Genomic DNA, 23,861 nt, shown 5'->3' with positions numbered 1-23,861 from the left:
AGGTGTTGAAGGACCTAATATTCCAGGTCCCGAACTACATCCTGAAGGGTGGAAGATGCCTGTGCCTGGATTTTTTTTAACGTGAGGTGACGTTGCACACCAGCCACCACACGGGCTTGACCACTCGGTCTTGGTCCAGTGGCAAGGATTAACCAACGTGACTGGAGACCTGCTCTGCTGCACAGACCTAGTGTGCACACATATCATAGTGTGGGCTGGCCCGTGCTGCCCCTGGGCCCCGAACTCACGCCTCTCCTGGGCCCCGATCATGTCCCTCTGCAATCTCTCGCCGCTCCTTCGCCCGACCTCGCAGCTCCTGCTGTACCTGTCCACGCTCCAATCACTGACCTGGATCTTGGTTTCGTCCCTCTTCACTGCCGTTGCTCTCCTGCTCCAGCACGTGCTGCTCCCTAGAGTGGTACGCCGCCACGCTGCTCCTTCCGCTCCCCGGCCTGCTTCGGTCGTGGTCACAGGCCGGGGGCCACTCAGCCTGCTGGGCCAGGCCGCCATGCTGCTCCTTCCGCTCCCCGGCCTGCTCCATCAGAACACCATCGGAACACAGTGCACGTTGCAATAAATAAACACTCTCGGTTATGGCAACTGGGGTTTTTCCCTTAAATGCACTCTTCTCCCAATAGTCCTTTACTGGACACCTACAATTCCTCTCCTGGAGGATGTTGGCCCCAGGATAGCAACAAATGGCATATTTCTATTCTCTCACTGAGTTTACCTCTTTATGTATCCAGTTTAGTGTTGCTTTGACTGATTTATATGTCTGTCAGCTTTTCAAAAGTGTTACTTGACAAAAATTAATTTAGCCCAATATGACTTTATTTGCAATTTTTCACCAATAGAAATGCTACCACAATATTAAAACTGTGGGAAAGGTATACTGCAACTGAGACTTGTATGTCTAGAATTCTGATATATACATGGCAGTAAGTGTCAAAAACACCAACAGGTGGAAATCAATTGAGATGTTCTAACATTTTTATTGCTAGAGGAACTGGGCTACTGACGAGACTTGTGCAGCAACATTGAGATAGGTGTGGTGGAAAAGAGAACCGCCCAAACCCAATGTCAGCATGATTATCTATCACATTATTTTTTAAGGTCCAACATCTGAAAAAAAAATCAACCGCAATCTGAATAGGTGTCAGTATCACAGCAAAAACCTTTGCAGAGTCTGAAAAGTTGCAGCTATCTCAAACACTGCAATAGGTTTCCCGAGGAGTGAATGTTGCATAGACTGCTCCAAAATAAAATTAAAAAGCATTCATTTAAAAAAAATAACACAGCAATTGTGATTTTAAACTAAATTTTATTTACAATATAGAGAACTTCATTGACACACATGCATTTTTACAAATCCATAATGCAAATCAAGTCTAGACTCTTAAGGCTTCACTGAAAATTGGCAAGAGTTCTCTTGCAGTAATGTAATGTACAGTAAATTGAAACTTTGAAGACACAATGCATGGGAGCCCATAAAAAGAACAAAATAAAAATCAGTCTCAATATCTAACGCATCTCATCTAATCATTAAAGAACCAATCTCCCTGATACAGGAACTCATATCAACTTGTCATGTGCCATACTACAATACAGCAGACAGTAAAAGGAAAACCTCCATGGGCCATTTGAATGCTACATACATTAAACAGTCCTCAGTGGAAAGAGAAATAGTGCATTGAAAATGTGGTGTAAACCCCAATGTCCACATAGGTCAGCCAACATTACTGCACCACTGGCTTTATTGCACTCAGTATTTTCCCCCGATTAAAAAACATTAGGCAACATTAACTCTTCCCCATTTTGGCAATCAGTTCATCACAGATTTTTGTCAGTTCTTCTACTTCCTTATTCTGAAAAGGAATGAGAAACATTGAATGTACACTTTCCAGGCTTAAGAGGAGGCACAACTTACGCTGCTTTTAAATTACCACCCTGAAGACGACACACACAAGTATATCTATTCACAGCTATTCTCAGAAATCTATGCAGCGTTCATTAAGAAAACAAATTGTGCAGCAATAAACAGGTTAAAAAATCTTTGCTCAGGAGAGCCCTATTTTCTAGAGCACCCACTCAGGGAATCCTGCAGCTGATGGCACCACGGTGTATTTGCCGCACGGTTGCTGCTTGAAATGCATATTTACAGGATTCTATTTAGTCCTGTGAATGAGGTTAATTAAAAAGGCAAAACTCCAAATGAAAAGAACAGGAGCCTCCATGTAAATATCTCACTAATAAGCTCGATGAATGAAAAGTTCCTTTAAGATTTCTGACTGTTATGTGCGGACCATATTTCAGCAGATAAGTGGACCCCAGAAAGCACTTCAGTAGACTCCTGGCTACCCATGGGCCACCCAATACAAGATTCACTCTGAGTATTTGGTTTTAAAATTGGGATTAGGTTGTGCTTATCTGCTTTCGCAGAAAGATTAGGGCATAATAAGGACAGGATTTTCATTTTTGCTTCGACCAGACCATTGTATTAAAATAAAATATACTTTAATGCTGGTTACTCATTAATGCCTTTAAATTTGAAAATGATAAACTTCATAGATTTTATAAAATAACCCATCCCCCTGCCCCCTGAACTATGTACAACTAGAACAAAATACAGGCAATAAAGAGAAAGCTTATACTCCAAATAAAGCTTACACTGCATTGCAGCAAAATGATTTATTTGATGTTGAAATTGGGAGTATGGATCAGTGATCTGACTCCTCTGCACACTCAGTATCTGAAAATGAAACCTTCAGTAGCTGAGGATCTTATGCAAGTGCAAAATCCCCTTTTACAATCAAAATGCAGACTTTAAACAGCTAGGTTTAAAGCTGAAATTTCCGTTAACATGCAATGTTGTGAAGTCATGTGGGAACCATGCGTGGAGATGAAAACTGATGACAGATTCACGGACTGATGGCCACCTTAGGGCACTTATATAAATTGGCTCTCCATACTTACATTTAACTCAAGATTGAATACTTCTCAATTCCCTTTGCTCAGTATAACTGTACCCATAGATTTCAAAGAAAACCAAGAATAGAAATACAATTTGGCAACACAAATGCGGGCATCTCAGAAGATAAGTGTAGTGGCCAACTGGGATTTAGCTACACACCAACATGATAAAGTTCTGCCAACAGCAGAAGTTACATTTCAAAATATTGCTCAAAAGTTAAATGTTGAAAAGGCATTCACTCCAAATACATAGTTAATTACCTTCTGTTCTAAGGTTTTCTCCAGTGACTCAACTTTCATCTGTTCTTTCCGTAAACTGGCTTGAAAAGCTGTCTGCTCTGATTTGGACTTGGCTCGTACTTGGGCGATCTCAGCATTGGCTCTAAAATTCAAATGGTTTTTCAGTGAATTTGTGTATCGCTGTCAGTTTTAAAAAATATCAACATTGTTCCATCAATTGCTAACTCCAAGTCATTTATGTATATAGTCAATAATAGTATACACAAAGAGATAATTAAAAGAAAGGTTTTAATGAGGGTTATAATAAGTAAAATATGTGTTAATCTGCTTCAGTATTTAATGCGAGTTGGTTCCAATTATTAATTAAAATTTGAGACAGGGAATATGAATGTATTGCTCTGCAATTTGTAAAATACAAAACATTTAAAATTTGCTGTGGGTCACTAGGCTACAAATTGCACTTAACAATTTATACACATCATAGTATTACTGCTGTAAGATATCTGAAGACCAGAGATTCAACAGTAACTTCATAATTAATGTTATTGTATAGAATACTTTTCATATCACACTTGTTTTCAATGTTATACAGACAAGGGCAAAAACAAAAATAAATGCAAGAATGTAAATTCCTCACATTGTCTCAAAATCTATACGTCAATGCCAGCCCAAGTGGTTAGATAGTCAGCTCGATTATATAAATTTTTCATCCATTTGCACCGACATAATGCGGTTCAATTGTGCGTACTGAAGCCAACATAAATTATTTAATCTCTCCTAGTTTCAACTGTTGTGTACTACCCCTAAATGGAGTACAAAATATAACAGGAGGAAAGAGTATTTACTTGTCGAGTTTCTCCTCTGCATGGATTTTGAGAGCATGGTACCGCTGTTCTTCTTTCTTTACTCGGGCAAGGTACTCTTGGGCACATTTCTTCAACACTTCCTCATTCTGCCAAAAATAAGTAATTGGCCTGAAGATCACAATAGATACAACAAGAAAATACATTTCCTCAAAGTAGCCTTTTAGGCAGACCTTGGAAAGTAACTACTTTCAGCACACACTGTGCATATTGTTTTGCATGTTGATCTGAGTGAAGTCACTTACAGGAACATAAGAACATATACCAGCAGTAGGCCATTCGGCCCTTTGAGGCTGCTCCATCACCTTCCCGATTCCCTTAGTATACATAAATCTATTGACCTCTGTCTTGAATATACTCAACGCCTAAGCATCCTCAGCTCTCTTGGGTGGAGAATTCCAAAAATTCGCAACACTTTGAGTGAAGAAATTTCTCCTCATCTCAGTCCTAAATGGCCGACCCCTTATTCTGAGACCGTGATCCCCAAGTCTAGACTCCCCAACTAGAGAAGAATCCTCCCAGCATCCACTCTGTCAAACCCTTCAAGAATTTTATATATTCAATGAGGTCACCTTGAATTCTTCTAAACTCTAGAGAATATATAGGAAATCTATACTTCAGTCAGAAATCAGTGGCAAAATTAGTAAACAGCATGAAAGCTAAAATTGTCTTTGGTTTCATATCCAATGTTTTGTAAACTCCAAAGTGAAGAGTTCTAGAAATATGAACTTTGGCATTCCTATTGGCCTGGATTTTGCGGCCAGCAGCAAATGAACGGTGCTCGCCATTCATTATGCTAACACTTGCCCACAGAATTTCCACAGGCTTTTACATTGTAATTTGTGGTCATCAACAGACAAAGCAACACGTCACCCTCTACAGGAGATCTGAGACCTGTGTGAACAGAGCAAGCAACAGCGTGTTTCTTCAACCAATCAGATTGAAGAATCCTTACTGAGACATGCAGAGGCTAAATCAGGATGTGGAGGTTAGATTACTTAATTCAATGTCAAATCATGTACAGAAAAATAGGGTTAAGGGAGAGGGAGAGAGATGAAAGCGACAAAGAAAAAGTTAAAAAAGACATTTAATTTAAAAAAACCTCCAACAATAATTAAAATCTGAAGGAATGAGACTCCACACTTGTGTTAAAGTAAATTTTCAGTGAATTCACTTACACTTGAATGCACAAGTTCTAACTTTTTCTTGCATGTTTAGTGGGTAAATACTGCAATATCACTCTCCTTCATGTATTTGAATGTCAAGTCTCTTGGCGAGAAACTGTTAAAAGTGAAGCTTGTGGAAGAGCAGGGGAAATCTGACATTTTCCTAATTTCCGCTATTAACTGCGCATGTGTGGAAGTTGCTGTCTGATTTACTCCTTAACATCAGTGAGCGCTAATAAGAACATAAGAAATAGGAACAGGAATAGGCCATTTGACCCCTCGAGCCTGCTCCGTCATTTAATAAAATCATGGCTGATCTGATCATGGACTCAGCTCCACTTCTCTGCCTGCTCCCCATAACCCTTAACGCTCAAAAATCTGTCTATCTCCGCCTTAAATATATTCAATGACCCAGGCTCCACAGCTCTCTGGGGCAGAGAATTCCACAAATTTACAACCCACAGAGAAGAAATTCCTCCTCATCTCAGTTTTAAATGGGCGGCCCCTTATTCTGAGACTGTGCCCCCTAGTTTTAGTTTCCCCTATGAGTGGAAATATCCTCTCTGCATCCACCTTGTCCAGCCCCCTCATTATCTTATATGTTTTGATAAGACCATGTCTCATTCTTCTGAACTCCAATGAGTATAAGCTCAACCTACTCAACCTCTCTTCATAAGTCAACCCCCTCATCTCCAAAATCAACCGAGTGAACCTTCTCTGAACAGCCTCCAATGCAAGTATATCCTTACTTAAATACGGAGACCAAAACTGTACGCAGTACTGTAGGTGTGGCCTCACCAATACCCTGTACAGTTGTAGCAGGACTTCTCTGCTTTTATCCTCTAACCCCTTGCAATTAAGGCCAACATTCCATTTGCCTTCCTGAATACTTGCTGTACCTACATACTAACTTTTTGTGTTTCATGCACAAGGGCCCCCAAGTCCCTCTGTACTACAGCACTTTGCAATTATTCTCCATTTAAATTATAATTTGCTTTTCTATTTTTTTCTGCCAAAGTGGATAACCTCACATTTTCCCACATTGTACTCCATCTGCCAAATTTTTGCTCACTCACTTAGCCTGTCTATATCCCTTTGCAGATTTTTTGTCTCTTCCTCACAATTTGCTTTCCCACCCATCTTTGTGTTATCAGCAAACTTGGCTACATTACACTCGGTCCCTTAATCCAAGTCTTTAATATAGATTGTAAATAGTTGAGACCACAGCACCGATCCCTGCGGCACCCCACTAGTTACGGTTTGCCAACCGGAAAATGACCCGTTTATCCCAACTCTCTGTTTTCTATTAGTTAGCCAATCCTCTATCCATGCTAATATATTACCCCCAACCCCATGAACGTTTATCTTGTGCAGTAACCTTTCATGTGGTGCCTTATCGAATGTCTTCTGGAAATCCAAATACACCACATCCACTGGTTCCCCCTTATCCACCCTGCTCGTTACATCCTCAAAGAATTCCAGCAAATTTCTCCTTCATAAAACAATGCTGTCATTGATTTACCAAGTACTACTTCTTTAGTGACTGATTGTATTTGTAGTGTATGTAGACATCTTTAGTAATGACTCCACAAGGTAGGGTATGATACTAAAACTGTGTAGACCTGTAGTCCTTTATTTGCAGCTTCTCGAGTGAGGACACCAAGCTGTGAGCTCCTTTTTATACTGGGTTACCAACAGTGTACATCACACAATAAACAAGCATGCATATATAACAACACTCCCCCCTAAGCATTTTTAATATCCTTATTGTCATGACCTGGGGAGGTGATCAGTAATGGGCTATGGGAAGTTTTGGTGAGGTTGTGTGGGTGCCAGGTGTGACTCCTGTGCTTGAGGCTGGCCTCATATGTTTCCCCTCCTTCACACACAGACCATGTGGGTGTCACTGTCCCTCAGGGGGATAGCCACAGCAGCAGTAGGTGGGGTGTATACACTGTGATGTGGGTAATTGTGTGGTGGTGGGCAGGGCTACAGGACTGGGTGGGCTCCTTGTCCATCAATTGGGATGAGGGTCAGATCATCCTAGGGTTTGCCAGGGCAGCTGGAGGGTATTGACCTCATGCTCCTGATGTTGGCCCTCGTGGCCAGGGGGTGCAGGGCTGGTCTGGTGCAGGTTGCCATTGGTGGTGGCTGTGCTGCCCATTGACCACTGTCCCTGTAGTGGGTCTGCTCCCACTGGGTGTGTGTGTGTCCTTCAAGGAGCATCACATTTGTTCCAAAGGTCCAGGCTACATGGTCAGGTAGCCTGCTGGACCTGGGGGTCTCCTACAGGGGGATTCCATTAGCATCAGCATGGTCCCTGTAGGACCCAATGTCCTTTAACAGTGTCCTACCAGTATACATGGCACCTTGGCTCTGATCACACATAGTCAAGCCTGCATTATAGCATTTGCATCACTTTTGGGTGTCATGGTCTCACCAGACATATTTACATTGGGCATTTCAAACTCTGTCATAATTATCAAGCATAACAAACTTGTTCTTAACCTTACTGACACATGCATTCATCTCATTTGTCACATTAGTTACACCAGCATCACAATGCATGGTTACATTGCATACATTTTCATACTTGCACCCTTTTATTGCATCTTTAGCTTTAAAGTCCTTGTCCTCATTTAGTTGAAATTGTCCCTTTAAATTTCTTTGGTTTCCGGTCTTCTTTAAGGGAGCCTTCCAATCCGATTGGCCGCTCGGTGCCACATGTTGCTCCTCCAACGCTGCCCCTCGTGGTAAGGCTGTGGCCATTTTGATTGCAGGTTCTTCTCCTCATCTTCTGGCTCTCCTTCAGGTAGGCTGTGGTGGTCTTTTCTTCCACAGGTTCGGCCCTGGATGTCGGGAATCCACTTCTTTCGACGATGTTCAACTCATGGAGTCCTGCCCTGGCCTGGAAAGTGGAGTTTATATCTTTGGTCCTGGAGATTTCGCCGTGGTGTTGTGGAGTCGTCACCGCGCAGTCGAGCTGGACGGTGGGATCTCTGGATGCAGCGATGGATCCATGTCCGATGTCGATTGCTGGAGCCCAGAGGCCGTTGCCACTTCAACTGATTTGGACCAGGTTCATCCAATTCCTTCCCAGTAGCGTGGGACCATCACCGGCAACGATCCACAGGGGGAGTTTGTTCAACATGCCGCCCTGGGAGACCTGGACGTCCGCGCTGCCAACGATTTGGATTTTACCTTTGTTGTAGGTGAGCAGCTGCGCTTGAACAGGAGACAGTTTTGGTCGATTGGCGGGATTTATCCAAAGTTTTTCAAAGGTCGTTTGGCTCATCACAGACTGGCTCACCCGTGTCGATCTCCATGGAAACTGGGACCCTGTCGATGACTACTTCCATCGTCCACGGAGAACTTTCGGTGGATCAGGTATAGACTCCATACTCTTCTTCCAGGGTTTGAGCAACTTCACCTTCATCGGTGTCGCAGCCCAGGTGATCAGCCAACTAATCGGAGACGTGGTGAGTACAGCTTTTTCTGCACATTCTTTGAAGGTGCCCTTTCTCTTTGCATGCATAGTGTTTGTAGTGGCACTGGTGGGCCCTGTGGTTTTCTGCACAGTGCCAGCACAGGGCCATCCGGTTTGCCCCATGTGGCGGATTCAGGGTTGCTGGACTCTGGGAAGCCTTCCTGCCTTTCGAAGTATCCATGTGGTACACTGCGCTCGTCGGTTTAGAGTCCTGGGTCAGTATTCGCCTGGAGTCGCCGGCCGAAACTATGAAAGCCTGGCTCACTTGAATTGTTTTCTGCAGGGTGACCGAGATGTCGGCAGAGAGCAACTTGTGCAGAATTGTGTCTGATTCCAATGACAAATATGTCGCTTAGTGCCTCATTAAGGTGGTCACCAAAATCACACGGTGCAGCTAGTCTTCTTAGGTGTGCAGCATACTTAGCAATTTCTTGGCCTTCAGGTCACCAGTAAGTGTAGAACCGGTGCCTGGCTGTGAGGATGCTTTCTTTCGGTTTTAGTTGTTCCTGTATGAGTGTTATCAGTTCCTCATAGCTTTTGGTGGTTGTCTTCGCTGGGGCTAGCAAGTCCCTGACGAGACAATGGATGGTGGGCCCACAACTGCGAAACAGAATGGCCCTGCGCTTGTTCGGTCGTGTAGCCAGTGTGTCCCCATCCAGGTCGTTGGCTTTAAAGAAATGTTCCAATCTTTCTACAAAAGTGTCCCAATCTTCCCCCTCTGTAAATTGCTGAAATTAGACATGCTGAGCGTGTAGTTCGTGATCTCGTATCCTCGTCGCCAGTTGTAGTCTATGTAGACACCTTTAGTAATGACTCCACGAGGCAGGGTATGATACTAAAACTGTGTAGACCTGTAGTCCTTTATTTGCAGCTCCTCGAGTGAGGACACCAAGCTGTGAGCTCCTTTTTATACTCTCCAGCAGCAGCACCCTCTGGTGTACAGGTAAGGTGTGTACAGTGTAAGGGTACATTCAGTGTTGCATAACAGTGTTACAGACATCACACAATAAACAAACATGCATATATAACACTATTAAGTTCCTCCCTCCCTATAGCACCTTGATTATCCACTATTGGGATGTTTTTAGTGTTTTCTACCATGAAGACCGATACAAAATATTTGTTCAAAGTCTCTGCCATTTCCCTATACCCCATTATTAATTCCCCAGTCTCATCCTCTAGGGGACCAACATTTACTTTAGCCACTCTTTTCCTTTTTATGTACCTGTAGAAACTTTTACTATCTATTTTTATATTTCGTGCTAGTTTACTTTCATAATCTATCTTCCCCCTCTATTATTTTTTTTAGTTGTTTTTTGCTGGCTTTTAACCCCAGCATCACCAGGCACACCAGCAGCACCAACATCCACACCAACCTTCTCCGCAATCAACTGGTGCTGCACTGGACAGAGGGCATCATCACCCGTGCACATTGTTGCCTGGGACGCCAGCAATGGCCTCACCATGTCCAGATTTGCTTCACTTAACACTGTAGATCCTGGCTGCCTCAGGTTGGCACCACCCCATACCAGCACCATAAAGCATCCTTGCAAGGAGATTCCAAGCCATTCCTTTCACACTCATCACCATTGGGGGGTGTGAATACCATTCACTGGGACTCACTAAGACACTTTCAAAGGTGCACACAAATCTGCCCAAGAAGGCAAAGTGTTGAAAATAAAGATTTAAATGCTTGACAACACATTAACAAAAACTTTACACAAACATTCGCTAAAACACCCTTGTGTGTTGTTACTTTGAATGATTGGACAAGGATGAGGGTGAGTGTGAGGGGTGGCGAGTGAGATGGGGAAGGGATAACGTAGATACAGAGGGATGGGTGGAATTGTAAGGTAAGTTTGTGTGAATATGGATGTGCAGGATTAGGGTAGGGAAGGCAGAGTGATGGGGATGTGATGAGAGGCACAGGAGGATGAGGTTGAGTGTGGCTTTGCTGTAATGTTTCGTGATCTACTGTAATAATTGAAAGGTTTGCGCCACTGCAGCCTGGTCCTCCTGACCACATCCCTGCTTGTGTCCTCCTGTGCAATACGCAATCAGGCTGCATTGGTCTCCTGGGGAGGTCTCTTGCGCCCATTGAAAGGGAAAAGAACATCCCTGCGTGCTGTGACTCCCTCCATAAACATATGGATGGATTCATGGGAGAGCGTGAGTGTAGCCATGCACCTTTGAGCAGTGCTCGTCAGTGTTTACAGCACCTCAATGCTGCAGAACACGGATAGCACAACTGTCAAAATGAATGTGGATCTGGCCTCTTTAAGGAAACCAGCTGATGTCATCAGACCGGCTTTCTTTTAATTGGCTGGGAACCTCGCAGGTCGGGCTTAACAAGCCTAATCAGGGCAAAATCACTTGGCGGAGGCAGGATGAAGACAGGAGCGGGGTTTGAGGCCGCTGCCAACTCCGGCCACACCGGGCTCGCCACAGGTGGCAAAATCATGGCTTAGGTTTCTATAGTAGGAACATAGGAACAGAAGTAGGCCATTGAGCCCCTCAAGCCTGCTCTGCCATTCAATGAGATCATGGCTGATCTGTGATCTAACTCCATATACCTGCCTTTGGCCCATATCCATTAAGACATTTGGTTAACAGAAAGCTATCAATCCCCGATTTAAAATTAACAATTGATCTAGCATCAATTGCCGTTTGTGGAAGAGAGTTCCAACTTCTACCACCCTTTGTGTGTAGAAGTGTTCCCTGATTTTATTCCTGAAAGATCTGGCTCTAATTTTTAGACTATGCCCCCGAGTCAAAGAATCCCCAACCAGTGGAAATAGTTTCTTTCTATCTACCCTATCTGTTCCCCTTAATATCTTGAAAATTTTGATCAGTTCATCCCTTAACCTTCTAAATTCTAGGGAATACAATTTGTGTAATCTCTCCTCGTAACTTAACCCTTGAAGTCCGGGTATCATTCTGGTAAACCTACGCTGCACTCCCTCCAAGGCCAATATATCCTTCCTAAGGTGTGGTGCAGAACTGCTCACAGTACTCCAGGTGTGGTCTCACCAGGGTTTCGTATAACTGCAGCATAACTTCTACCCCCTTGTATTCTAGTCCTCCAGATATAAAGCTCAGCATTCCATTAGCCTTTTTGATTATTCTTTGTACCTGTTCATGACATTTTAATGATCTATGTATCTGGTCCTCCACTATTTTTAGCCTTTCGCCATTTAGAAAGTACCTTTTTAGGTCCAAAGTGGATTACCTCACATTTGCCAACATTGAAATCCATTTGCCACAGGTTTGCTCATTCACTTAATCTGTCGATATCCCTTTGTAATTTTATGCTTTCATCTGCGCTGCCTACAATTCTATCTATCTTTGTGTCATCATCAAATTTGGATATATGATTTTCTATGCCATCATCTAAGTCATTAATAAATACTGTGAATAGCTGAGGCTCCAACACATATCCCTGCTGGATAGTCACATACTGCCAATCTGAGTATGTACCTATTATCCCTCCTGCCTGTCACCTATCCACTACTTTAGACACCTCTTCGAAAAAGTCAATCAGGTTTGTCAGGCATGACCTACCTTTCACAAATTCATGCTAGCTCTCTCTGATCAACTGAAAATTTTAGGTGTTTAGTCACCCTATGCTTAATAATAGACTAGCAGTTTCCAAACAACAGATTTTAGGCAAACTGGTCTACAATTCCCTGGTTTCCCCCTCTCACCATTTTTAATAGCGGAGTGACATGCAAAATTTACCAATTTAAAGAAATGGTTGCTGAATTGAGAGAACTTTATGGTTGAAGGTTAAAAATAGTGGATGACTTGAGGGTCCAGGTACATAGATCATTAAAATGTCATGAGCAGGTACAGAAGATAATCAAAAAGGCTAATGGAATGCTTGGAAGTTTATAGCTAGGCATTTGCAATGTGCTCACCTACTTCCTTTAAAACCCTGGGATGGAAACCATCTGGTCCTGGGGATTTGTCGCTCTTTAGTGCCATTATTTTCTTCATTACTGTTATTTTCTTACATTAATTTTATTGAGTCCCTGTCCCTGCTTTAGTTTCATAGAAAATAGGTGCAGGAGTAGGCCATTCGGCCCTTCTAGCCTGCACCGCCATTCAATGAGTTCATGGGATTTCTGGCATGCTATCTTTTTCCTCTATGGTAAATACTGATGCGAAGTAATTATTCAACATGTCCGCCATTTACTTATCATTAATATCACCGCTCTCAGTTAAGGGGCCAACATTGCTCCTAACTACTTTCCAAATATAATTGTAAAAGAAAATTGTGTTGCTTTTGATATTCCTTGCAAGTTTCCTTTCAAACACACTTTTTTGTAGCTCTTACTATCTGTTTTGTGACCGTTTGCTATTCTTTGTATTTTTCTCATTTGTCAGGATCTGTGCTATTTTTTGCATTTATGTCTGCTTTTTCTTTTATACTGTCTCTTACATTTAGTTGTCCATGGATGTTTTTTTTTGGTAATCTCTTGTCCCTCAGAGGTATAAACTAGTTCCATATCACATTAAATTCTTTTTTGAACATCTCCCACTGATCTTCTGTCATTTTACCCATTAACAGATTTGCTCCATTTACTGTGGACAGTCTCTGGCTCATCCCTTTGAAGTCGACCTTACACAAATCTAGAAACTTAGTAGTTATTTTGCGTTTCTCCCTTTCAAACGCAACGTTAAACTCGATCATGTTATGATCACCATTGGATAAATGTTCACGCACAGTTGGGCTGTTAACTAAATCTGGCTCATTACTCATTGCTAAATCTAATATGGCATGCCCCCTTGTTGTCTCTTGTCATGTATGTACATGCTGTTTGTAGCCACCAGATGGTGTCATTGTTGGAGGCCACTGAGCAGCATGCACATGGTGCTGCTCTGGTATAAAAGGCCAGCCATTTTGTGAGTCAGGCACTTTGGGCCCAAATAAAGCAGAACAAGGTTGTACCTTGCTTAGTTCAACAGTACTCAGTTTGAACCTTTATTGCATACATAACACCTCTTGGACATATTGTTCTAGAAAACTATCATGGACACACTCAAGAAATTCACTATCTTTCTGACAGATGCAAGTTGCCTGCTTATCCCAATCTATATGAAAGTTAAAATCCCTGATTAAAATCACTCTGCCTTTACTGCATATGTCTAATCTCTGCATTTATATAATCGAGCACTTCACATGAGACCCATGCACAACTCCTTTTACAGTCTTAAATCATTTCTATTTCTGAATTCCACCCATAAAGTCTCCACTGCCTGCATACCTCTTGTTATATCTTCTTTTCTCTGCATTTATACAATCTACAGTGTATAGAAATAGCCTCCTAGACTAGCTGGGATTTAGGCTAAAAGTGCAGCAACTCTCAGTATACCTCTCTAATCTTGGATTTTTATTTTGAGATATAGTAAATTAAAGTTTGTCATATTGGTTTACTTTCACAAGCAACAATCAGTTATGTGGATAGGGATAGCAACACATGGTGCTGTTACCCTGACAATCCAAATCACGACCATGGGCCTAAGGATAAACACCTCTGATATTGTATCTAACTAACAAAGTGCAATGGGAAGCAAAGTTTAATAAAATGTTTAATTTTAAAATTCTTAATTTGTGGGGTTATGCAGCTTGAAGTTTCCTGCATTCTTTTTTGAAATGCCAACTAATTTCATCAGCTGAAATTATTGCAATTCTCATTATGGAAACAATTGCCACTTTGATATTGAATTTGAAATCGTTTTTTTTATCTTTTTAGGAACTAGATTGGAAAATAACTTTCTCAATGTACCTACCTTTCGGAACCCCTCTAACACCTCCTTCATCTTCTCGTATCTCCTGAAGAGTTCTGCAAGTGATTTCTCCACAGAGTTCAGATCAGACAAGGCCTGGTCCTTTTCCATTATTATCTGTTGCAATGTGTGGTGGGAGATGGACTTTTCTCTGTGATCATCCTCTGTAGAAAACAAAACTCCGATTACAAGCTATTTTAAGGACTACATTCTAAACTACATCGCCATAAATGTTCAGTAACACAATTGTGAGCTCGAAATATGCAGGATTTCTTTTGCAACTTGCTCCAGAAGAAGTGCATGAAACTGGAATGCTGGATATTAGTCATAAATGTAAATGTTCTTCTCAGCATTATTTTCTAAAATGATCATACTTCTAATAGAATGCCAGATACCTTAATATGGTAATGGTACAATCCATTGCAGGTTGTGTATTGAAATAAGGGACAGCAGACACATTAAGGCACAAAGCAAAAGGCACGTGCTGAAAAACTCATATCAACTGAATCACAAAAAGGCAAAGGGACAGGGAATTAGACAGTGAGCAGACAAATCATGTTGGCCCGGATTTTACAGTGGGTAATGACGGTGGACTGTCAGGGTTCGCCATCATTACCCCTTTGAAACTGGCCGTAACTTCAGGATTTAACGCATGCACATCTAAAGACAGAAATATTGACGTTGTGGTCAGTCATTAACTGCTCCCACACAGGCTGCACTGCGGACCCCACATAACCGCAACCCCTCCCTCACTGCATAGCTGGCAATCAGTATAAGCAGTGAAATCAGTGGAACTGATGAAAACTTGAGCTTTTTTACGGTAATATCGCTGTTAAGTACCCCATTAAATGTTAAGCCTGTTTAGAATAGGTGGAACTGAGGTTTTAGCAGCCTGGTAACTGCTAAACAACCATTCTGGCCCTGAAAAACTATTTTTTTTAATATTTGTGTAATGTCAAATTTCTCCATTATGATAAAAATGACAATTTTATGTTAAAAAAAAGTTTGTTCATGATATTTCAGCTTTGACCTTATCCCCATGTGAAAGCCTTGGTGTGCATTTCGCTCTCTAACATTTTTTTTAAAGTGAGGATAAAAGCTGCTTTTTATTTCCTGGTTTGGCTGTGTGAGAATTCTTCAATGTGATTGGCTGCTTCGACAGCTTGTTAACGTCACTGCAGCATCACCACAGGAATCCCCTATTCATAGCACTACAATTATACATTGAGAAACTTGTTTTGTGGGCAGCTTTCTTAGAGGTCAGTGGCGATGTTTTTGCTTCACTGCTGACTGCAAATTATGAGCTGTTACGTTCAGCATGAAAGAGACTAATTCATTGCTAATCTACAAGGCAACAATCTCTCTTCAATTGCACTCTTCGCCTCTTGATAACCAACTCCAAACAATGGTAAATAATAAAGATAGCTAGATGATTGACAGTAGAGTGGGACATCTTGGTCAAAGTTTCATGTATTAAAAAAACCGACATCTGAGCAGTGATAGAATTTGGAAAACCTGTTCAACAGGCTGCAGAGAAAAACCTTTCTTTTGTTCTTGAAGTCACTGCAATCCAAAATCATACAGCGCAATAATGAGGTTGGCATATTGCATGTCAGAGACCATCTTCTGCAACAGGAAGATGTGGCTGAAGGACAACAGCAAGACCACAAGACTTTCTAGTATTCATTATTGCCAAAATTAAAACTACTACTCCACATTCTGCATCAAACAAAAGGTTCACGAAGCATACCATAGAAAAGCCTCACACAATGTTTGCTCCTGCCTGTGGAATCTCTCTCAAAAATGAGATTGCCTGGAACTCTGTCCTGCCGATGCAGAAGCGGAAATGCAGAACTAATTTAAATTTGCTGAACTAGAATATGTGGAAGAAAAATTATAATCCCTTTATTTTCGCAGCTGTGAGCCAAATCAACCGTTAAGGTGGTTCCTACCTCCTGGTGTAAAAATGGCAATTTTGATTTACCTTGCTTACCTTTGCAGTGAGTATCTGTATGTCAAAGGTTTAAAGCAGACTGCCTCTATAAAATGAATTGCTGAAAATATATCCGCATTGGGCATTTTCGGTGACTTTTCCTCCTTAACCCAGAGGCACCAAGGCCAATTAGAACATCATAGATGGCCTCAAATGCAGCACCTTCTACACAAGACATGAGAACGAGGAGAAGGAGTAGGCCATGTGACCTTTCGACGCTGCTCCGCCATTCAATATCATGGCTGATCTTTGACCTCAACTCCACTTTCCTGCCCAATCCCCATATCCCTTGACTCTACTCGAGTCCAAATGTCTGTCGCTCTCTGCCTTGAATATACTCAATGACTGAGCGTTGACAGTCCTCCAGGATAGAGAATTCCGAAGATTCACAAGCCTCTGAGTGACACAATTTCTCTTCATTTCAATCCTAAATGGCTGATCCTTTATCCTTAGACTATGCATCCTAGTTCTACTCTCCAGCCATGGGGAACAACCTCTCATCATCTACCCTGTCAATCCACCTCACAATCTTATATGTTTCAATAAGATCACCTCTCATTTTTCTAAACATCAGAGTATAGGCCCAATCCAATTGATATTTCCTCATAGGACAACCATCTCATCCCAGAGATCAATCTAGTGAACCTTCATTGCACTGCCTCTAAGGCATGTATGTCCTTTTTTCAGATAAGGAGTCCAAAACTGTGCACAGTAAATTGAATATATTTAAGGTGGAAATAGATTTTTGAACGATAAGGGAGTGAAGGGTTATGGGGAGCATGCAGGGAAGTGGAGCTGAGCCCAAGATCAGATCAGCCATGATCTTAATAAATGGCAGAGCAAGCTCGAGGGGCTAAATGGCCTACTCTTGCTCCTATTTCTAAAGTTTCTTATGTTAGTACTCTAGGTGTGGTCTCACCAAAGCCTTGTACAATTGTTATAAGACTTCCTTACTCTTGTACTCCAACCCTCTTGCAATAAAGGCCAACATGCCATTTGCCTTCCTAATTGCTTGCTGTACCTGCATGCTAACTTTCTGTGTTTCCTGTACGAGGACACCTCAATCTCTCTGAACACCAACATTTAATAGTTTCTCACCATTTATAAAAGATTTTGTTTTTCTATTCTTCCTACCAAAGTGAATAACCTCACATTTCCTCACATTATACTCCATCTGCCCACTCACTTAACCAGTCTATATCCCTTTGCAGGCTATTTGCATTCTCATCACAGCTTACTGTCCCATCTTGCTCTGTATTGTCAGCAAACTTGGATACATTGCACTCAGTCCCTTCATTTAAGTCATTAATATACATTGTAAATAGCTGAGGGCCAAGCACTGATCCTTGCGGCATCCCACTAGGTACAGCCTGCTAACCTGAAAATTACTCGTTTATGCTTACTCTCTTAGTTTTCTGTGCGTTAACCAATCCTCTATCCATGCTTACATTACCCCCATTTGCCTGTGTGGTTCAGCTACTCACTGCCTTAAACAGCTGACCCATTAGAGTAAGTAATAATATACTTAAAAACAAAACATTCCACATGTATAAAATAACTTCTCATGACTTTCCTGGCTCCAAAGCATCATCTCGGTTAACCCTGTAGTAAAACCACATTGCGACATGCAAAGGGAGAAACAGAAGGCTATTTACCACCTCACTGCCATAACATCCTGCAATTTAAATTGGGCATCTTACCACAAAGTTGAACATTTTAAATAACAGAACTATATTTTGAAGCAATAGGGTATTCTAAAAGCCCCATTAGATTACGGGGAACCTGTGACTTGTCGAAGGACACCCAACTACAATTTATCAACATTTTTATATTCCAGCAATCACCAAGGTCAAACTTATGAAACAGCCATTCTTATCACAGTTGCATCAAGCTGTCAGTATTCCATCTAATACACAAAAGAAAAAACCCACCACAGCACACAGCTTAAGGCACCTTAATACAGCATGAAGCCATCTGGTGGCTGCACAACTGCGATTATTTCATTAATACACTCCTGAATCAAATTTGAAAACATGAGCTACTATTATAATGTCTGGTCCCCAAATTTAAAAATAAAATTTAACTTTAGATTAATATTAGTTCTTTGTACATGATTTTACAAATTATTTTCTAAACCCATATCACAAGTCTTTGTAAGACCTACGTAAAATAACACCATTCAAAATATATGCTGTTGTAAGCCCTCTGGTTTATAATCAATCTCCTCAGTGGGCAGCCTGTCAACAGTTTCAGATGTGATTTGGAAATATTATGTGGATGGTATTTTTTTCAACTCTATTAGCCAACTCCCTTATAAAGAAAATTTGTAGTACCAGGCTATGAAACGCAAAATAAACACTTAGCTGAACTTAATTTATGCCCTTGCAGCATAACATGATTAGCACTCAGCAATATACATTAAAATAAAATGGTTAACAGAAAACCCCCATGTAGTTTCCAATATCTGGGCCTTGAATGAAGCGTTTTTCCTGTGAAATCCTGAACCTGTCAGCCAGGCCTGGGAATAGAACAGAATGAAGAGGAGAAATAGGGATAATATAATGACAAAGAAATAAAGAATCTGGGTAGCAAAGCATACATTTGTGTTTCAATATTCAAAGGTTAGGGTTCCCATTCCTGATTGTTATCCAGTGTCTATTGTTGAATTTGTACATATGTTTTGTACGTGTGTTTATTGTGCGTTGGGACAAGATCAGTCTCAGCTGTGACATTCCTTCACCATCAAACACGTGAAAATTGTTTGAGGCATCAGGGTTTGTGGAATCATACCTCAGCAATAGGATGGTGTCTTCAGGAGAAGTGGAATTAAAATTGACAAAACGAAAGGAAAACGTAGAGGTATAATTTGGAGAAAATTAGTAAAAAAAAAAAGAGCAGGAAAATATCAGCACTGGTCAAAGGGGGAAAAAGAAATAAAAAAGAAAGAACGAAAGGAGGGAAAACTGGAGAGAGGATACTGCATTAAGCTGAACTGGTTAGGCAGATCATTGAAGAGGAGAAATAAGGAAACAGGAAAGGGAAGAACACCAGAGGCTTCCAAGCAGATTTTCCACAAGAAAGGGATATTTTTAAAAAAGAGACGCTAAGAAAGGAAGTAGTGCCCTGAATAGATAGGCAAACTGCTTCCTCCACTCCAAAAAAATAAGCGAATGGCTCAGTCAATTAGTAAGTATTTAGCACTTCAATATTTGAAGCTTGCAATCTGGACAAGTAGATCAACTGAGACAAACAAACAATGACCAACAAAATGAAGAGTTCACAGTCCTCCTTGACATTTATTTTCAAATATTGTGTTTTGTTTCAGCCACTATCATGTATTCTGGAGAGGTCATATTTGTAGTGCCCAATTAAATGCTCCCAGCAATTTTACATAGGAAGTAAAAATTACATCCTGCAAAAAGAAAACTCTACGAGGAGAGTTGTAGTTCCTCTCCAATCATGAGGGTGGAAGCAGGCAGAACTGATGGAGGCCATTTTATTAGGTGTGTGGAATTTGAGATGGGTTGTGTTTAATGTCTCAGGCTTTGAATTGTTTAACACCACAGCATTTATGTCTGAGGTAAATCCAGTGATCTGGAATTCGCAACATTTAATTTTCCAAAGCAGAATTAAAATGGAAGTCTTTTCTAATTACAATAGGCTGCCAAGGTGGTCATTGAATGGAGGTATGAAGGAAGGGGGGAAAATTACAGGAATATAAAGCTAAGTTGCTCTCATGCAGCTCCATATATCTGGACAGAATGCATGTCACCCTTCTTAGTTAAGGAATAGTAAGCAATCAGAACTGTTTAATGAAGGAAACAAATTTAAGAAAAGGAGGGATTAGAAGTGAAGCAGATGTATATTTTGTAACTTGCTGTCCATAGAATTTAGGGGCTAATGTTTGAGATTCAGAGCCTTCAGCTTTGTCCAGGGAAATTTTGATGGAATTTTGACTTCAGAAGTTCTTTCATAAATTTGATTGTTTTTGTTATTTAGGAGATTGTAGGTTTACAATAAACTTAACAAAAATAGTATGAATTATTGTATGTAGAATGGAGGGAATGGGATGGTGGTGTTGAACACTGGCTCCAATGTACCATACCAGTGATAGCATGCAGGCTCCTCACAGCCTAACTTATTGATCTCAGCAATGCTGCAACAGGGAAGCAGCAAAGAGAAGCCAGGTATTTGCCACGAGTGGAGGGAAAACTCAGCGCTGGTCTCACAAACCTATCAGTAGCCAGCTATAAAGTGGAAACTCACCTGTTCACCATCTTGGTGTGGGAAATCCATTGAAGGGGAATAAAAGAAGAAAGTAAAAAAAAAAGGATAAAAAAAAATCAATCTGCTTTTTGCAAGTATATGTCTCTATGGTTACAAAGCTGGTTAATGGCAGGATGGGACAAAATGAGACAGATTAGTGATGTTGTGAAATGTAACAATCTTTTTGCTGCAATGCAAGTAGAACAGAATGCAAGAAAGATGTAAAGGCCTTAGAACGGGTACAGAGGAGGTTTACCAGGATGTTACCTCGGATGAAGGACTTCAGTTATTCAGAAAGGTTGGAAAAGTTAGGACTGTTCTCCTTGGAACAGACAAGGTTAAGAGATGACCTAATTGAGGTTTTCAAGGTGATGAGAGGTTTTTATAGAGAAGATGTAGAAAAATGATTCACTCGGGCGAATGGGTCAATAACTTGAAGTCACAGATTTAAAATCATTGGCAAAAGATTTGGAGGGTCGATGAGGAGAATTCACTCAGAGTTGTCGGGATCTGGAATGCTCTACCTGAATAGGTGGTGGAAGCTGATTCCATAAATAATTTCAAAAGGGAGTTGGACAGTTATTTGAGGATGAAGAACCTATAGGATTATGGACAAAAACTGTGTTGTGGGACATAGAAACATAGAAAGTAGGTGCAGGAGTAGGCCATTCAGCCCTTCGAGCCTGCACCACCATTCAATATGATCATGGCTGATCATGCAACTTCAGTACCTCATTCCTGCTTTCTCTCCATACCCCTTGATCCCTTTAGCCATAAGGGCCACATCTAACTCCCTTTTGAATATATCTAACGAACTGGCCTCAACAACTTTCTGTGGTAGAGAATTCCACAGGTTCACAATTCTCTGAGTGAAGGGACTAGGCACAGCAGCTCTTTCAAAGACGCAGTACAGCCACAATGGGCCGAATGGCCTCCTTCTGTGCTGTACGTTTCTATGATTTTATAAAACAGTACAAATAGATTTGAAAACGATTAGCAGTAATAAAGTGATTCACTAAAACATGTGAGCAGATGTTTTGAAATAATGAATTATAATGAACGTAACAATCTGCACTTGGAAGAGCTAGCAATTGGGTTCGAAACAAACAATTGAATTTCTAGCAGATCAGGCTGCCATTAGGTCTTAAACAGGCATTCATCATTGAGGGAATCATGCCCCACATGTTCGATGCATTTTCACAAAAGGAAATAGCTGTAGAAGAAAAATGAAGCCCCCCTACAAATCTGCATGGAATTGGTGATGAAAGTGTCTAAAAGCATTACTTACCAGGCTTGCCTTATTTGCATTACAAGCAAATGACCAGAAGCAAAGTGACAGCATAATGGAAAAAGGCAACTAGTTAGATAAGCAGAAAAAAAGCACTCAAAACCTGTTAGAAAGGACCAGAAAAATCACTCTCTGACAAGTCTTATTTTTTTTAATTTAAAATAAAAAAAAAACAGCTATTGCAAAAGTGGGAAGAGTGGAAGAAAAACTAAAGCAGATTGTTGAAAAAAGCAAAAAAAAACAGCAATAGCGTTATATAGCAGTGAAGGAAGACTGAAAACCTCAAAAAGAAAAGTTGAGAAATTATGTAAATTTCAATTTGGTTTTTGAAGAATTCAAGCAGTTTGTAGAATTTGAATACAAGTTACAACATAAGGAAACAACCAAGATAACTCAACATTAAGCTTACTGGCTTATGGTGATCGACTAGCATTCGGTTGTGCTAAAAACTTTGGAACATTTATGCTCTATGACAGCAGCTTTTGGGAGCTATTTGTCAGTCCGCAAAAGTCACAATGACTACAGCTTCCTCCTTCGTTTGCTGTTCCTTCTTTTTCCTGTCCCCTAACCAAAAGTAGAAACTCAATCAGGAGCTAACTGCTCATAGAAAGCCTTCTAATTTTTATATCTACAATGTATCGAAAGTTTTAATGCTTCCTTTGTTGGCTACCTTTAACTTCCTATATCACAATTTAGCTGTTCCGTTTAAACTGTTTTAAGCAGCAAAAGTATATTTACCATTATACTAATCTTTCAGCCTTCTGGACGCTAGTGGTGCTATATGCTCCATAGTGTCACCCATTTTTGTGCCTTGGTCTAAAGGAAAGAAGATGTCTAAAGATTCAATAGACTTCAAGTGATCGTCGGTTTGGCCACTGGGCACTTGAAGACTCCAGGACAGGTTAAGTTGGGTTCTTACTTAATCCGTGTGTTCGTGATTAAATGGAGGCAGGCGAACAACCTGCTCCCAGGGGGCGAAATGTCAATTTAATTTCAATGAGGCTTGAAGCATCTTTTGTAACCACCATTTTGTTTTTAACTGCATGTGGATAGGTTTCACACAATTCATGAAATTCGACAGTTAAGTAAGACGGTGACTGCTGGATCCAGGAGGTAAGTACCTAACTCCTGGATCCAGGGTTCCTACCTAACCCACTCCCCGCGATGGGAGACCTCCTCATGAGGCCCCCAATCAACTCCCTGCCCCCGGCATTCCCACCCACTCTCCCAGCGGTGATGCTGATGCCATCCACAATCCTCTGGTGGCCGGCCACGATCTTCCCTTCACCACCCCAATCCTCTGGTGGTCAGCCAGATCCTCCAGTGGCCAGCCACTATCTTCTCTCTCCCCGCACCGATCCTCCGGTGGCTGGCCATGATCTTCTCTTCAGACCCCGCACTCAATCATCCGGTCCTGATCCGCTCTTCCCTGCGCACCCCGCCTCACCCTCCCTCCCCACCCCGATCCACTGCCTAACATCCTAATTTATTTAGTGGCCTGGCCCGACCCCCGATCCTCTACCCCACCCCCCAGTTCGTTTAACAGCCCGGCCCAATCCTCGACCACCAACCCGCCAATTCATCTAACAGCCCAGACCCGACCCCTGATCCTCTACCTACCCCCCTCCCCAATTCATTTAGCGGCCCAGCCCGATCTTCAACCCACTCCCTCCACTTCCCCTATTCATTTAACGGCCCAACCTCCGATCCTCTACCTCCCACTCCTGAGCCATTCAATGACCCAACCCCCCGATCCTCTACCCGCCCGCCCACCCCCCCAATCCATCCATTTAACGGC

The 23,861-nt window shown here is 41.6% G+C and overlaps 1 protein-coding gene across 4 annotated transcripts in view; it reads right to left on the bottom strand.

The window, feature by feature from the left end:
- Positions 1-1,301: 1,301 nt before the first annotated feature.
- Positions 1,302-23,861, bottom strand: part of LOC139260279 (transforming acidic coiled-coil-containing protein 2-like) — a 179,204-nt gene continuing 156,644 nt past the window's right edge. For all 4 annotated transcript variants that reach the window (XM_070876688.1, XM_070876689.1, XM_070876690.1 and 1 more), the window contains 4 exons: positions 14,520-14,680; positions 4,056-4,162; positions 3,232-3,352; positions 1,302-1,865 (listed from right to left, as the gene is read on the bottom strand). In XM_070876688.1, the coding sequence (XP_070732789.1) occupies positions 1,800-1,865; positions 3,232-3,352; positions 4,056-4,162; positions 14,520-14,680 (455 nt within the window). In that variant the 3' untranslated portion in view covers positions 1,302-1,799. The remainder of the gene's footprint in view (positions 1,866-3,231; positions 3,353-4,055; positions 4,163-14,519; positions 14,681-23,861) is intronic.

The sequence above is a fragment of the Pristiophorus japonicus genome, chromosome 3 (genome assembly GCF_044704955.1).
Source record: "Pristiophorus japonicus isolate sPriJap1 chromosome 3, sPriJap1.hap1, whole genome shotgun sequence".
NCBI lineage: Eukaryota > Metazoa > Chordata > Chondrichthyes > Pristiophoridae > Pristiophorus > Pristiophorus japonicus.
Note: the sequence above shows the minus strand (reverse complement) of the source record. Positions and strands in the feature narration are given on the sequence as shown.